The sequence below is a fragment of the Ceratotherium simum genome, chromosome 17 (genome assembly GCF_057802395.1).
Source record: "Ceratotherium simum simum isolate JZ-2026a chromosome 17, ASM5780239v1, whole genome shotgun sequence".
In the NCBI taxonomy this organism is placed as follows: domain Eukaryota; kingdom Metazoa; phylum Chordata; class Mammalia; order Perissodactyla; family Rhinocerotidae; genus Ceratotherium; species Ceratotherium simum.
The window spans coordinates 12,803,492-12,819,265 of record NC_141916.1 but is presented as its reverse complement, the minus strand read 5'-3'; the positions used below and the strand labels follow the sequence as shown (position 1 = coordinate 12,819,265).

The 15,774-nt window shown below is 47.3% G+C and overlaps 2 protein-coding genes across 7 annotated transcripts in view; both read left to right on the top strand.

The window, feature by feature from the left end:
* Positions 1-549: 549 nt before the first annotated feature.
* Positions 550-5,196, top strand: SUOX (sulfite oxidase). Of its 2 annotated transcripts, none has more exons than XM_004429225.3 (4): positions 550-682; positions 2,486-2,545; positions 2,820-2,997; positions 3,230-5,196. In XM_004429225.3, the coding sequence occupies exons 2-4, from the start codon at positions 2,496-2,498 to the stop codon at positions 4,643-4,645; spliced, it is 1,644 nt and encodes a 547-aa protein (XP_004429282.1). In that variant the 5' UTR covers positions 550-682; positions 2,486-2,495; the 3' UTR covers positions 4,646-5,196. The 2 variants fall into 2 exon arrangements, with proteins under 2 accessions (XP_004429282.1, XP_087298375.1); XM_087442249.1 differs by lacking the exon at positions 550-682 and adding an exon at positions 826-1,043.
* Positions 5,197-6,095: 899 nt separating this feature from the next.
* IKZF4 (IKAROS family zinc finger 4) overlaps positions 6,096-15,774 on the top strand; it is a 30,465-nt gene continuing 20,786 nt past the window's right edge. For 2 of the 5 annotated variants that reach the window (XM_087442256.1, XM_087442255.1), the window contains exon 1: positions 6,096-6,332. Coding sequence is in view for 1 of the 5 variants with exons in the window: in XM_087442252.1 (XP_087298378.1) it covers positions 10,396-10,596 (201 nt within the window). In the remaining 4 variants the exon portion in view is untranslated. Of the gene's footprint in view, positions 6,333-9,955; positions 10,597-15,774 lie in introns of all 5 variants that reach the window. The other 3 variants (XM_087442254.1, XM_087442253.1, XM_087442252.1) reach the window with 3 other exon arrangements.

Genomic DNA, 15,774 nt, shown 5'->3' with positions numbered 1-15,774 from the left:
GCTCTTGTTAAATGACTTTTTTTAAAAACTGAATTTAACTGAGCAAAATAAAAAATGGCTATTCAGTGTTGTTGTTTCCATAATTTGGGGAGAAATTCGACTAGTCCAAGGAATCTCAAAGTCTGAACCACTACTTAAGCTTCATTTCTGCTCTCATTCCTGAATATAAGAGAAGTGAGCGCTTGACCTTGCTTTTTCTAAAAGACAAACAGGGCTGTTGTAGTTGCAACACAGATGTTTGTCAAAAATGGTAGAGGCGGAGCTCACCGCCCGGAGAGCCGGCTGAATCCCGAGGCCGCCTCCAGTGGACGCACCTTGTGTCTCAGTTGTAGGCGCGGAGCAGGGGCATCTCCAAGTCTCCCAGTTCTCACCCCAACCTTTGGAGTTCTCGTTACTTTTCACCTCCCGGTTCCGGACATCCTAGTCCTTGTACAGCGGGAGTGAGAACAAAAACAGCCTGTCCTTGCTCCGAGCCTTTGTGGCGCCCCGCCTGCCTCGGCCTCTAAGAGGCGGGGACAGCAGCTTGGAGGCGGCCCGCGGCCCTCCAATGGCTGGGGGATCAAACGAGGGGCGAGAGTGGTCCTTTACTCCGGCCCAACGTCACGGCGCGGGCCCCGCCCTTTCGCCAGCCGTCGCCGAGCGCCGGGCCGGTAAAGCAGCCACTGTGCAGACGCCGAACCAGGTAAGGAGGCTGGCTCCAAGAGAGGGAAGAGGAGGATGTCCGGTAACCCGGCTACGGAGGGGCTTTGTGTGTGTGTGTGTGTGTGTGGAAGATTAGCCCTGAGCTAACATCTGTCGCCAATCCGTCTCTTTTTGCTGAGGAAGATTGGCCCTGGGCTAACATCCGTGCTCATCTTCCTCTACTTTATATGTGGGACGCCTGCCACACCATGGCTTGACAAGCGGTGCCTACGTCCGCGCCTGGGATCCGGGCGGCGAACCCCGGGCCGCCTAAGCGGAGCGCGCGAACCTAACCATTACACCACCCGGCCCGCCTCTACGGCCCGCCCGGCTTTGGTCCAACCGGTGCTCCGAATCCCAAGGTCAACAAACTGCTGGTACCCGCCTCCACTCCCGCTGCTGGGGTGCTTCTGGGGGCGCGGGATGTTGCTACAAGACACTCCTGCCAGCTGCTGGGCAGTGGCATGGGACCTGTGCTGGACATATCCTCTTACCTAAAGTGGCCCTGGGGAGTGAGGGAGCACCACCCGCCAAAGGCATGGCATTTGTTTTGCAGCAGAAGGCTGCCTCTCCCAAACCTGGGACATTGGGCTCACCGAGTTCCCAGCAAGTCAGCCCTGCCTGCAATGCTCCAGGCAGGTTCAAGTGGGATACTGGCATTGAGGGCAGGTGGGAGGGAGAATGAGGGTCCCATGGCCCAGGAGTAAAATGCAGACTCCTCTGCTCCTACTCCTATCTCTTTCGAAGTTTCTCTGCCTGCCCCCTACTTTAGCATCTTATCCACAATTGGGACTCTTGTCACCCCTCCCCACTCGGGCCCTCCCCAGCTGGGGTCAATGTTCTGCTCAGTGCTGTGAGGAAGACACTGCTGCAGGGTGGAGACTAGAAAAATGACCTTTTTCCTTCTCTAGCCCATCCTGGCTATTAACTCCTCATTTGCTGAGCTCACTGGAATGGCATAGACAAGGTATGGGTGGGGACCCCAGGTTAGAGTCCAGTCCCCAGCTGGGTTCAATTTTTTTTTTTTTTTTTTTTTTGGGTGGATGGAGAGAGAGGAGGGGAATGAAAAGCCTTCAAAGACAATGTTATTACTTTGTTTACTCACAGCAGCTCTACTAGGTAGATCTCATTTCATGGATGAGGACGCCAGTTCAGAGAGGCTTGGTATCTTGCCCAGGGAACAGGACTAGTTAATGGCACGGCTGGTTTCCCAAATTTCATGGATGAGGACGCAAGTTCAGAGAGGCTTGGTATCTTGCCCAGGGAACAGGACTAGTTAATGGCACGGCCGGTTTCCCAAACCCAAAGCAGCTTCACTGCAGAATCTGAGCTCCTTCACTCCATTAGGCTGCCACTATCTTTTTCACCTTTTTGTCCCTGTTTAAGTCAGTCTGCCCCTCAGTTGTCCTCTGCTGACTTCAGAAATAATAAACTGGCAAACTGGACAATAGACATTTGGCTTCTGCCCTTTACACCCTTGACCCCAGACATTGTTCTCTGTGGTGGACCAAGTAGAGAGTGGAGGATAGGAGACAGGTGATTCCAGAAGACTCATCCCCCCTCCATTCCCTTCCATCCTGTCAGCACAGTCTGTCTCTGAAGTGTTGTGGGTTTTCTCTAAGGACCCATTTAGATCCCTGCTCCCATCCTTTGGCCTCATTACCACAGAAAAAGTCTCCCCATTTGCCCAGAAAGCTCCTTGCTTACCTTCTCTGTCTTCCTCCCACCTATTCCCTCAAGCTTTCCCTAACATCATCCCCTCGCAGGAGTCCCTTGTCTTGATTCCAGAATCTTCCTCCTACAGGTCTGACACAATGCTGCTGCTGCAAAGAGCTGTAGTCTCAGAGTTCCGACAGGCCTGCAGGTAGGCCGTCCCATCCTAGGACTTGTCTCCTAGCCAATATCTCCCACTCCCAGTCTCTTTATGATGTCTTATCTTATCTGCCAGATGAGATAGTTGAGATAGTGGCCTTGAAGGAAAGGGAAAGGCAGATCCCACTTGTCCCACCCTTCCCTAGAGAAACTAAGTCCCAACTGAAGGAACCAATGGCCAACCAGGGAGAGGTAAACCTCAGGCCTTTATTGGCCCTTTCATATGATCAGGAAAGGTGTGCTAAGAAGACCTCTCTCTCTTCCAGACTCAAGTCAACCCCCTCAAAGCTCTGCATTCGGGCCTGCTCTACAAATGATTCATTTCAGCCTCAGTGCCCCAGCCTCACCTTTTCTGGTAATAACTCCAGCACCAGAGGGTGGAGAGTCACGGGGACCCTGCTAGGCCTCGGTGCAGTATTGGCCTATTATGACTACCGGTGCAAGGTAAGTGGGGAAGGAAAGGACTTCACTGTCAGAACAAAGGGGCCCTAATGAGCTCCCCTGGCAACCCGGGCTGTTACCACAAGGCGCACAGTGACACTTCATGCACAGTAGAGATGGAATCTGCTACCTCCATTTCCCAGTGGCCACGACTTTGTGGGTTGGGTCAGGGTGAGCTAGAGTGATTTCTTCTTAATTTCTGTTCCCTTTTGCCTCACCCCTGCCCTTCCTGCAGGCTGCTCAGGAGTCACCACGCATATACACGAGGGAGGAAGTAAGATCCCACAGCAGCCCTGAGACTAGGATCTGGGTGACTCTGGGTTCTGAGGTCTTTGATGTCACAGAATTTGTGGACCTACACCCAGGGGGGCCATCAAAGCTGATGCTAGCAGCTGGGGGTCCCCTAGAGCCTTTCTGGGCCCTCTATGCTGTTCACAACCAGTCCCATGTGCGTGAGATACTGGCTCAGTACAAGATCGGGGAGCTGAGCCCCGAAGACAAGGTGCCCTCCACCTTGAAGACCTCTGACCCTTACGCTGATGATCCTATACGTCACCCAGCCCTGAAGGTCAATAGCCAGCGCCCCTTTAATGCAGAGCCCCCCTCTGAGCTGCTGACGGAAAACTATATCACACCCAACCCTATCTTCTTTACCCGGAACCATCTGCCTGTACCTAACCTGGACCCAGAGACATATCGCCTGCATGTAGTAGGGCCACCTGGGGGTCAGTCACTGTCCCTATCCCTGGATGACTTGTACCAGTTCCCCAAGCACGAGATCACAGTCACTCTGCAGTGTGCTGGCAACCGGCGCTCTGAGATGACTCAGTTCAAAGAAGTAAGAGGTCTGGAGTGGAGTACTGGGGCCATTAGCACCGCACACTGGGCTGGGGCACGGCTCTGTGATGTGTTAGCCCAGGCTGGTCACCAACTCTGTGAAACTGAGGCCCACGTCTGCTTTGAGGGACTGGACTCAGATCCCACAGGGACTGCCTACGGAGCATCCATCCCTCTGGCTCGGGCCATGGACCCTGAAGCTGAAGTCTTGCTGGCATATGAGATGAATGGGCAGCCTCTGCCTCGTGACCATGGCTTCCCTGTGCGGGTGGTGGTTCCTGGTGTGGTGGGTGCCCGCCATGTCAAATGGCTGGGCAAACTGAGTGTGGAACCAGAGGAAAGTTACAGCCACTGGCAGCGGCGCGATTACAAAGGCTTCTCTCCATCTGTGGACTGGGACACTGTAGATTTTGACTCAGCTCCATCTATTCAGGAACTTCCTGTCCAGTCGGCCATCACAGAGCCCAAGGATGGGGAGACGGTAGAGTCAGGGGAGGTGACTGTCAAGGGCTATGCATGGAGTGGTGGTGGAAGGGCTGTGATCAGGGTGGATGTGTCTCTGGATGGGGGCCTGACCTGGCAGGTGGCTGAGCTGGATGAAGAGGAACAGCGCCCCCGAAAGGCCTGGGCCTGGCGGCTATGGCAGCTGCAAGCCCCTGTGCCAGCTGGGAAAAAGGAACTGAACATTGTTTGTAAGGCTGTAGATGACAGCTACAATGTGCAGCCAGACACCGTGGCTCCAATATGGAACCTGCGAGGTGTGCTCAGCAATGCCTGGCACCGTGTCCATGTCCATGTCCATGCTGCCCCATGAGAGGGTGAGATGGAACCATCTACTCCCCAGAATCATCTTCTCAACCCCTTTCCACACCTATCCTTTGGCCTCATTACCACAGAAAAACCTTTCCCTCTATCTCTCCACTTCCTGGATCACAACCCTGTATTATGCCTTCCTAAGCCCCACACAGGTACACACATTGCACATTTCCACCCAGGCACACACCCTCCTTTGACACTATGTTACATACCCCTCCAGGCCACTTACCCTGTGCCAAAAGGTCAGAGCTGTTGGAGCAAGGGGCTACAAGTGGGAAAAATAATTCCAGAGACAGCACTGTTTTCTATTCCGGACCCACTCTACTCTAATGCCTGTCACCACTGAGCCTTATTTGCTTTTCTTCTTGGATTCTTCAGTGAATGTGTGTAGATATGTGTAAGAGAAGTGTATGCAACTTTCTACTGCCTCTCTGGGTTGCCAGGGGTTGTGAAGGGCACAGCCCTCTCCCTTTACAGTTCTACTTTTCTAAATACACCAATAAAGTATCTGTTTAAGTCTACAATTCTGAAAAAAGATTATGATTTGGGGGACCTCTTGAGGCTGGGGAGTGAGCATTTTGCAGGGGGAAGTGCAGCAGTACTGGGATGTAATGAGATAATCCCAAACAAAAGGTCCAGAGAGGAGAGGAAGGAAGCAGGTGCAGGGAAGCCAAGAAGTGGGGCTGCCTTCTTTGAGGTCACCATCTGCAGTGCTGCTGAGGTGACTGACTTCAGGATACCCCCCCCCCAAGAGAGAGGAGATAAAAAATTTGGCATCTTGGGGTCCCCCTGGTGGCGTAATGGTTAAGTGCGTGCACTCCACTTTGGCGGCCCGGGTTCCCAGGCCTGGATCCTGGGCGAGAACCAAGGCACCGCTTGTCAAGCCATGCTGTGGCGGTGTCCCATATAAAGTATAGGAAGATGGGCACGGATGTTAGCCCAGGGCCAATCTTCCTCAGCAAAAAGAGGAGGATTGGCATCGGATGTTAGCTCAGGGCTAATCTTCCTCACACACAAAATTTTTTTAAAAAAATTTTTTTAAGTTTAAAAAAAAAATTTCACATCTTAAAGCCCCTCCACCCACAATTCCTACATCCTTGGCAGGAAAGGCAAAGAACGCTAAGAGGTTAAAATCAATATTGTTTAAAATCAATATTGTCTTCGGAGGGGCAGGGGGAAACCTGGCACTAGGAGCAGATGTGCTAGGGCACGCGCGCCTAGTTTGCAAATTAGTTGCAGATGATGAGGCAGTCATTGAGTTACCTCCGCACGCGACCACGCCTTTCGGACTGGAAGCTTTCGGCGCTCCGCTACTCTCCCCTAGCGCTTCTCCCTTCCTTCCCTAGCAGTCTCCCGGCTTGGGGGCGCTCGGTGTTCGGCCACGCCGCCTGTCGCCTGGTAGTAGGACCGGAAGTTGTTCTGGGGAGGGGGGACGGCTGTAATGGGGGGGTTGTGGGGGGGGCCGGTCCCTCCTCAGGTGAAGCCACTGATGGAGATGGAGCCGCCGCCGCTGAGCGCCCGGGTCCCGGCTCCGGCCCGATTGCCGCCGCCTGAGTGACTCCACTCCCCCCGCACTGGGCCGCCCGGGCCAGAGTGGGGGACCCCCGCCGCCCCGCCCCCCTCTCCCCCAATACCGTCCCTCGCCCTCACCCCCCCCAGCCTGCGCGCGCGCGGAGCTGCCTCAGGTGAGTGAGGGGCGGAGCTTGGGCGAAGCGCGGGGGCGGGGCCTCGGTCGCCAGGGGCGGGGCCTGAGGGGCTGGGGCGTGAAGGGGGGGGAGACGTGGGCGGGGGGCAGGCAGGAAGAGGGTCCCGGGTGGGCTGTGGCCCGAGGGGAGGAAGCTGGCCCGAGGGAGCTTGGCGCGAGGCCCCTGGATTGAGGGGGAGGCAGCAGGGACTTAGGGGTCCTAAAAAGGAGGGAGTCAAGGCAGAGGACCCAGGACAAGCAGGAGCTGGCGTGCGCGAGGCTCCTCCACGTAGAACGGCTGGGGTGGAGCAGGGGGACCACGCGGAGAAAGGAGAAGCAGAGGGTACCTGGGCAAAAAAGCGAGGAACCTGGGGGTTTGGTCGAGAAGGTTGGAGAGAAAGACCTAGGCCTAGGTGGGAAGATCTGGGAGGCAATGAGCAGAGTGGGAGAAACATGTAGCAGAGGAGAAACTTAGGGTGGAGTGAAAAGTGCTGTCTGGGGTACTGTGTAGGGTTAGAAGTCTAGGGAACCTGAGAAGTAAGGCTGGGAGGAAGACATTCACGGCACATGAACGCTAAGAAAGAAATGTAGCAGAGGAAGCCCTGGGGCAGATATCCAGAGGGAGGGAGACTGGGGAAGCAGGTCTAAACTAAAACAGCCCTCCATGTACATCCTCACACAGCCCCAACCCCAGTTATTCTCCTCCTCCTTGTCTGCTAGAGTTGTAGTTTCTCACTTTTTAAATTTGGGGGCTTTTTTTTTTTTTTAATCGTGACTGGTCCGGTCTGGGGACAGTGGAATGTTTAATGGAACATGGACCTTTAGAACTGAGATATTTAGGAAATAATGTACCCCATTTCCCCCTTCCCAAGTCGAGAATTTACTAACTCTGCTTCCAGGAAGATTTGATGCATTACCAACCACATTGTGTCAAGCTTTGCATACCTTCTTTTGCCTCCGTCTCTTCTCTCATAAGCAAAACTGTCTACTGTTGTGACTCTTATCAACGCCCACTTACATGTTTGATAGCTCCAGCTGTGCCCCAGTCTTCCCGGCCTGAGCCCTCAAAACATCAGTGGTGAGCTTGGCATGTTCCTGACTCACTCACATGTCAGCTCCAGGCCTTCCATCATCATGGCCAAGCAGAAGACAGTTGAAGCCTGGCTGTCTCCCCTTACTGCTACTCGTTCTCTTTGCCTGGGTGAAGGTACATGTTCACATCCTTAAGAAGCATTAAAAACAGGTGTCTGACTACCTAGAATATTTCCACTTAAGATACTTCAGATTCTGAGGACAAGACCAGATAAAAGCCCAAATCAGACAGTCTTTGAAAGTGTAGCGTCTGGTTTGGTAGAGGTACGTGAAATACCTGGCCAGGAATCCCTCATCTCCTCATGGGTCTGCCATTAAGACAGTGAATCTTGCTTTGTGGTGTGCGGAGGACTTCAGCCTTCCCCACTAACAGCCTAAAGCCAGAGAATCCAGACAGCTGCCTGGGTCATGAGAACAGTCAGAAGAGTGTCTCCTGAGATAAAAATAAAGTCTTAAAAGAAGAAAATAGCTTTACCATTGGGAAGCAGGAGAGGTCTCACTGGAGTTTCTGGGGTGAGCCCCGGGGTGGTTGGACCTGCCCCCAATTTGGCAGCTTCAGAATTATATATTGCCCTAGTCAATAGATGCTGACATCTCAAGCATACAACATAATGTCTTTGTTGCCCACTGAGTGCAGTTAGTTAGATCTGTTGTAGCTTCTGGGCATTCCCCTTCCTATCTGTGGGTTAAGGGTAAAGCATATTTCAGCACTTGGTTCAGAAATAAGTCCTGACTTTTTTCCCAGTGAAATGCAACTGAAAGTTTCTTCTTTATTTCCTCTTAGTTTAAATCTGTAGCTGGTACCTCCCAGCATGAAAGGAACATTATCCCATCTTTTATCCTACCCCCACCCCCAACATCCATAAAGGAATTATTTTATCCCCAACCAGCCATCTCTCTTCCCTCAACACACACACAAAAGAGCCAAGGCAAAAATAAGGTAAGTTATTGTTGGGCAGGTATTTCTAACCTCATTTTACTCGGTAGGAACAAATAAGAGTGTGGGACCTTGTGGGTGTAGACAATGCCACAGGCAGGGCGACTCCCTTTCTTTGTTGATCTCTTGATCCTGCTACAGAAGGCTCTGAATTGCAAGCTGTTTGATTTGCCTCCTCTTCTCAGAAGAGTTGTGGATGCTGTATTGGAAACAGAGACAGGTTCAAGGTTTATCTGACAAAAGCATTTAAGAAAGGGTAGTGCTGAAATGAATGGCCTGGTCCCTCCCTTGGGGTAGCATCAACCTTGTAGACTCTGCTGGAATACATATGCTGGCATAATCCTTGAGCCAAGGAGCCTTGTTTCTAAAAGAAATTTAGTGAGTGTCTAAATTGGCTTTTTGCTCGGGCCCATAATCTCTGACAAGAGGCATGGGAAGGAGAGGATTATTTCTTTTCACATGCATAAACCCGTGTTTCTAGTTCAAGGATTTAAGTCACTACAATGTAAACCCAAAAACTGTTCATTTCTTCACCCAAGAAAGAAGACAAGCAGGGTGGCCCCAGACCTTCCAGCTATAGCAAGATTTAACTTTGTGCTATAGTGGAAAGAACCCCAGACTGGTAACCTGGGTGTTATTTGTCCTACTATCACTAACCAGGTGGGTGACTCTGGGCTTAGTTTCTTCTTCTGTTAAAAACTAAGAGATGGGAGGGGCTGGCCGGGTGGCATGGTGGTTAAGTTTGCACAGTCCACTCTGGCAGCCCGGGGTTCGCAGGTTTGGATCCTGGGCACGGACCTACACGCTGCTCACCAAGCCATGCTGTGGTGCCATCCTACATACAAAATAGAGGAAGATTAGCACAGATGTTAGCTCAGGGACAGTCTTCCTAAAGCAAAAAGAGAAAAATTGGCAACAGATGTTAGCTCAGGGACACTCTTCCTCACCAAAAAAAAAAGAGCTGGGAAATCATCTCTCAAGTCCATTCTAACTCCAAGATTCCCCCCCCCCAGGCACCCCTGCCCGAGGCCCTCCACATGAAGAGAGGCTTACTAAATTGGATTGTTAGAGCAAGATTCTTTGTTAGCAGAGGAGTGTAAAAAGGTCTTTCTGGCCCAAATAACAGTCTTGATCAGCATGCATTAGAGTTCTGACCAGGACTGCCACCAAAGGCACTTGTTCCTATCTCTTCCACCTTTTTGCCACTCTACCGTAGTCAGGATAGCTAATTGAGACTTCCATGTAATTTCAAACTTCATTTAATAGAGCTATCCCTGTTTGGGGCATCTTTGGCTTCAAAATGGGTTATTATAAAACTCGAATAGAACTCCCCTGCTCTACTTTCCCCACCCCTGCCCAAACATACAGCTGAACAGCAGTGACTTTGTGGGGCCCTTCTATGAATACAGCGCTTGTATACTCAAGGGTATATACCCAAAAACCCAGGCAGTATCATCTTGTGCACATCACACCTAGTGATGTAAACTGTTTAGTTTGGCCCTTCCTTAGTTCCTTAAGTCCTGAAGTGAGACATGGGAGGGGTAGGATTGTTTCTCCTCCCACCCATAAACCTTAGCCTTCTTTCTCTTCCGCAGTCTTCATGAGGAGGACAGGGAAGCGCAAAGAACAAGAGAAAAGATGCATCCATCTGAGAGCTAAGAGGAGACAATGAGGTGATATTTTCCCACTGCCCAGGTGGTGTTTTTCTAGCTCTTACCCCTTTTTAGTTTAGAGACTGGACATTCCTAGGATGATCTGGGAATTCATCCCTTCTACACTGTTCCCCAAGCACTTAGGTAACAAAGCTGAGCTGTCTTCGTCTGTATTATATGGTGACAGAAGGTCACCATCTACAGCCTGATGAAAAAATGAGTCAAATCTTTCTGCTATAAAGACAGATACATGAGCTGAGAAAAGGTTGGTGGGTTTCCTGCAGAGAGCACTAGGTTGACCCTAAAGATCATTTCAGAACTGCAAATTGGTAGATTGTCCAGGTCTGTTTCCTGGAAAGGGTCATGCAGTCAGGTTGCAGACAATGCCCAATTGCACGTCTTCCCTCAACCCTTCACACCTTCCCCCTCCCCAGTTATACAAAGCCCTGATAGAGAGCAGAGCAGGCTCTGTGATTCCAACATGTTTTTGCTCCGATTATTCAGTTCAGGAAGGCACGGACAGGAGAGGATGCTGCTGCAGCTTTGGTCTACTTGTAGTACCTGAACTGCTCACTCCCAGGCAGGTGGGAAGTTCTGTCTTGTTAATAATCACTGACCTCCTCCTCAGATCCCAAGTCCTAAGGGAGACCAGAGAAAAAATTTCCACTTCTCCCTGTTGCGGTTCAGGAATAATAACCAAAAGGATGGCATGGATCCTTGCCACTCTCTCCACCTCCACTCTCTTTCCCAACAACATTCTCCTCACTATCTTTCTGTCCACTAGGCCACATGGAGTATGTTTTAAATTCCAATTTTGGAGTGTCACTGGATCAAACAGGATTCTTTGGAGGATCCGAATAGCTTGAATTACTTGTGATGTCCATCTTACTTCAGGCTGTCAGAGCTACTACACAGAAAAAACTTGACTTTCTGACATTTTTGTCATTGATAGAACTGTGGGAATGTTTTTATGGAGATGGGGAGAGAGAGGTGGTAGCTGATGCCTGACTTACCTTGGAGGTCAGACCTGGGGTTGGTCCTCACCTGCTGCTTGTCAGGAAGTGTGGTGGGAAATCTTCTGTCTAAAAGGGATGCCCGTTCCTGCCCATTCCTGTTCAAAGATGATATTGTGTTGATGGGAGAAAGCCAGGGCGATGGAGGGCTCTTGTTAGGGTGCCAAGTGGCTTCAAAAGAACAAGGAAGAAATCTTTGTCTCCAGAGGTTACAAGGACCAACCTTTCCTCCCTCCTTACAGCAATACTTCCTTCTGAATTGGAAGACTAGCTGTTTCTAGTTGCTTTGTATTCAGCACACTGAAATGAATTTACAGTACATATGTACCTGCCTCCATCATTGAATGATGTCTATGTTGCTATAAAGCCAGTTTCCTTCCAAGATCTTTGAGCCAAATCTGTCTTGTATAACTAACTTTTCTCTTCTTATACCTCCTCCCCCAGTGGTGTGTCTCCAGTTGGCACTGCCTAATTTGACCCAATTCCTCTAAGGAGACACTAAGATCTGCCTGCCTGGTGAGGCAGGGGAGGAGGTGCTTTGAGGGGCGAGGAGTGGGAAGGTTGGGAGGGATGTGCCACCTAGAGACTTGAGCAAACTGAATTACATGTACCAATTTACTGCTGGCTCTCAGAAGACCAGGATTGGGAACAGCAGAATTTTGATCCCCTCTCACTTCCAGTGTTACCAACTTGGCATTTGGACCAGTTGGAGGCAGCTAAAGACTGATTATGCCCAAGATGTGTCATGGAACACCTGTTAAGAGCAATTAAGAAGCAGAAGAGCTCAGTTTACTGCTAGGAACAAAGTCCAACTCAGAAAACAACTTCTTCAGACCCTTCTGGAAATTGTTTTGGGGCCATTTGGGCAGGTGTCCAAGAATGAGATGCACTTCCTGAGCCAGTGCTAGCTGAATGCTATGCTTCAGCATCTCTGCTCACCTAGTGCTTGTCTAGCCCCTGGTTCATACACACACATACACAATTGTGTTGGCATATTTCTCCCTGTAGAGTCTGCTCAACTTGTTCTTCATTTTTTATTTTATTTTATTATTATTTTTAATGGTTTCATATCTCATTTAACTTTTTATTCTGGCTTGTTAATTTTTATACATAGTATTAAGGTGAGGCTTTCACTTTATTATTTTTTTTTCTTAAATTATTTTATTGAGGTCATATTAGTTTATAACATGGCGTACTTTCAGGTGTACATTATTATATATCAGTTTCCATATAGACTGCGTCTTGCTCATCACCAATAGTCTAGTTTTCGTCTGTCACCATACATATATGCCCCTTTACCCCTTTTGCCCACCCCCGCACCCCCTTCCCCTCTGGTAACCACTAATCTGTTCTCTTTATCCATATGTTTATTTATCTTCCACATATAAGTGAGTGAAATCATACGGTGTTTGTCTTTGTCTGGCTTATTTTGCTCAACATAATACCGTCAAGGTCCATCCATGTAGTTGCAAATGGGATGATTTTGTCTTTTTTATGGCTGAGTAGTATTCCATTTTATATATATACCACATCTTCTTTATCCGTTCCTCAGTTGATGGGCACTTGGGTTGCTTCCACATCTTGGCTATTGTGAATAATGCTGCAATGAACATACAGGTGCATAAATCTCTTTGAACTGTTGATTTCATGTTTTGTGGATAAATACCCAGTAGTGGGATAGCTGGAATCATATGGTATTTCTATTTTTAATTTTTTGGAAAATCTCCATACTGTTTTCCATAGTGGCTGCACCACTTTGCATTCCCACTGGCAGTGTATGATGGTTCCCTTTTCTCCACATCCTCTCCAACATTTGTTATTTTTTATCTTGTTAATTATAGCCATTCTGACAGGTGTAAGGTGATATCCCATTGTAGTTTTGATTTTCATTTCCCTAATAATTAGTGATGTTGAACATCTTTTCATGTGCCTCTTGGTCATCTGTATATCTTCTTTCGGAAAATGTCTGTTCATAGCCTCTGTCTATTTTTTGATCAGGTCGTTTTTGGGTTTGTTTGTTTGTTTGTTTGTTTGTTTGAGGAAGATTGGCCCTGAGCTAGCATCTGTTGCCAATCTTCTTCCTTTTTTCCTTTTTCTCCCCAAAGCCTCAGTAGATAATTGTGTGTCATAGTTGTACATCCTTCTAGTTGCTCTATGTGGGACGCCACCTCAGCATGGCTTGATGAGCGGTGCATAGGTCCGTGCCCAGGATCCAGGCGAACCCTGGGCCGCCGAAGTGGAGTGCATGAACCCAACCACTACACCACCAGGCGGGGCCCCAGGTTGTTTGTTTTTTTGTTGTTGAGTTGTATGAGTTCTTTATATATTTTGGAAATTAACTCCTTGTTGGATATATGATTTGCAAATATTTTCTCCCATTGGTGGGTTGTCTTTTCATTTTGTTTATGGTTTCCTTTGCCTTGCAGAAACTTTTTAGTCTGATATAGTCCCATTTGTTTATTTTTTCTTTTGTTTCTCTTGCCTGGGTAGACATGATATTTGAAAAGATGCTGCTAAGACCAATGTGAAAGAGTGTACTGTACTGCCTATATTTTCTTCTAGGAGTTTTATGGTTTCAGGTCTTCCATTTAAGTCTTTAATCTATTTTGAGTTAATTTTTGTGTATGGTGTAAGATAATGGTCTACTTTCATTCTTTTGCATGTGGCTGTCCAGTTTTCCCAACACCATTTATTGAAGAGAATTTCCTTTCCCCATTGTATGTTCTTGGCTACTTTGTCGAAGATTAGCTGTCTGTAGATGTCTGGTTTTATTTCTGGGCTTTCAATTCTGTTCCATTGATCTGTGTGTCTGTTTTTGTGCCAGTATCATGATGTTTTGATTACTATTATTAATTTTGTAATAATTAATTGATTACTAATATTGTAGTATATTTTGAAGTCAGGGATTGTGATGCCTCCAGCTTTGTTCTTTTTTCTCAGGATTGCTTTGGCTATTCGGGGTCTTTTGTAGTTCCATATAAATTTTAGGATTCTTTGTTCTATTTCTGTGAAGAATGTCATTGGGATTCTGATTGAGATTGCACTGATCCATAGATTGCCTTAGGTAATATGGACATTTAACTATGTTTATTCTTCCAATCCATGAGCATCTTTCCATTTCTTTATGTCTTCTTCAATTTCTTTCAATAATGTCTTATAGTTTTCAATGTATAGGTCTTTCACCTCCTTGGTTAAATTTATTTCTAGATCTTTTATTCTTTTGGTTTTGATTGTAAATGGGATTGTCTTCTTGGCTGCTCTTTCTGCTGTCAGAAAATGGACTATCTCATCTATGAGATCTTTTATACAAACCTCATGGTAAGCACTAAACAAAAAAATCAGAGCAGAGCCACAAATCATAAATAAAGAGAAAACTATCACAGAAAACCACCAAACTGAAATGGCAGAGAGAAAAACAAGGGAAGAGAAACATGGAAATAGAGAACAACTGGAAAACAAGAGATAAAATGGCAGTATTAAGCCCTCCTATATCAGTAATCACTCTAAATGTAAATGGATTAAAGTCTCCAATCAAAAGACACAGAATGGCTCGATGGATTAAAAAACAAGACCCAACAATATGCTGCCTCCAGGAAGTACATCTCAGCTCTAAAGACAAACAGGCTCAGAGTGAAGGGATGGAAGACGATACTCCAAGCAAATGGCAAGCAAAAGAAAGCAAGTGTTGCCATACTTATATCAGACAAAGCAGACTTCAAGATAAAAAAGACAATGAGAGATGAAGAGGGGCAGTATATAATGATAAAGAGGACATTCCACCAAGAGGAAATAACACTTATGAATATATATGCACCTAACACAGGAGCACCAAAGTATATAAAGCAACGATTAACAGACCTAAAGGGAGAAATTGACAGCAACGCAGTACTAGTAAGGGACCTCAACACCCCACTTACCTCAATGGATAGATCATCCAGACAGAAAGTGAAAAAGGAAACAGTGGCCTTAAATGAAACACTAGACCAGATGGACTTAATAGATGTATATAGAACATTCCATCCAAAACAACAGCAGAATATATATTCTTCTCAAGTGTACATGGAACATTCTCAAAAATAGACTGTATATTGGGAAACAAGGCAAACCTCAATAAATTTAAGAAGATTGAAATCATATCAAGCATCTTTTCTGACCACAATGCTATGAAACTAGAAATCAACTACAAGAAAAAAGCTGGGGAAGTCACAAATATGTGGAGACTAAACAACATGCTACTGAACAACCATTGGATCAATGAAGAAATCAAAGGAGAAATAAAAAAATACCTGGAGACAATTGAAAATGAAAACACAACATACCAACTCTTATGGGATGCAGCAAAAGTGGTACTAAGAGGGAAATTTATGGTTCTTTGAGAGGATAAACAAAATTGACAAACCTTTAGCCAGACTCACTAGGAAAAAAAGAGAGAAGTCTCAAAATTAAAAATGAAGGGGGAGAAATTACAATGAATACCACAGAAATACAAAGGATTATAAGAGACTACTATGAAAAACTATATGCCAACAAATTGGATAACCTAGAAGAAATGGATAAATTCTTAGACCTCATATAACCTCCCAAAACTGATTCAAGAAGAAGTAGAGAATCTGACTAGACCAATCACAAGTAAAGAGATTGAAACAGTAATCAAAAACCTCCCAAAAGTCAAAAGCCCAATTCAGATGCCTTCTCTGGAGAATTCTACCAAACATTCAAAGAAGATTTAATACCTGTCCTCAAATTATT

Excerpts from the sequence above, each read along its gene's own strand:
- SUOX (XM_004429225.3), top strand. The coding sequence starts at position 2,496 with ATGCTGCTGCTGCAAAGAGCTGTAGTCTCAGAGTTCCGACAGGCCTGC. Across the intron at positions 2,546-2,819 it reads GAGTTCCGACAGGCCTGCAG|ACTCAAGTCAACCCCCTCAA; the intron begins GTAGGCCGTCCC and ends TCTCTCTTCCAG. Across the intron at positions 2,998-3,229 it reads ATTATGACTACCGGTGCAAG|GCTGCTCAGGAGTCACCACG; the intron begins GTAAGTGGGGAA and ends CCCTTCCTGCAG.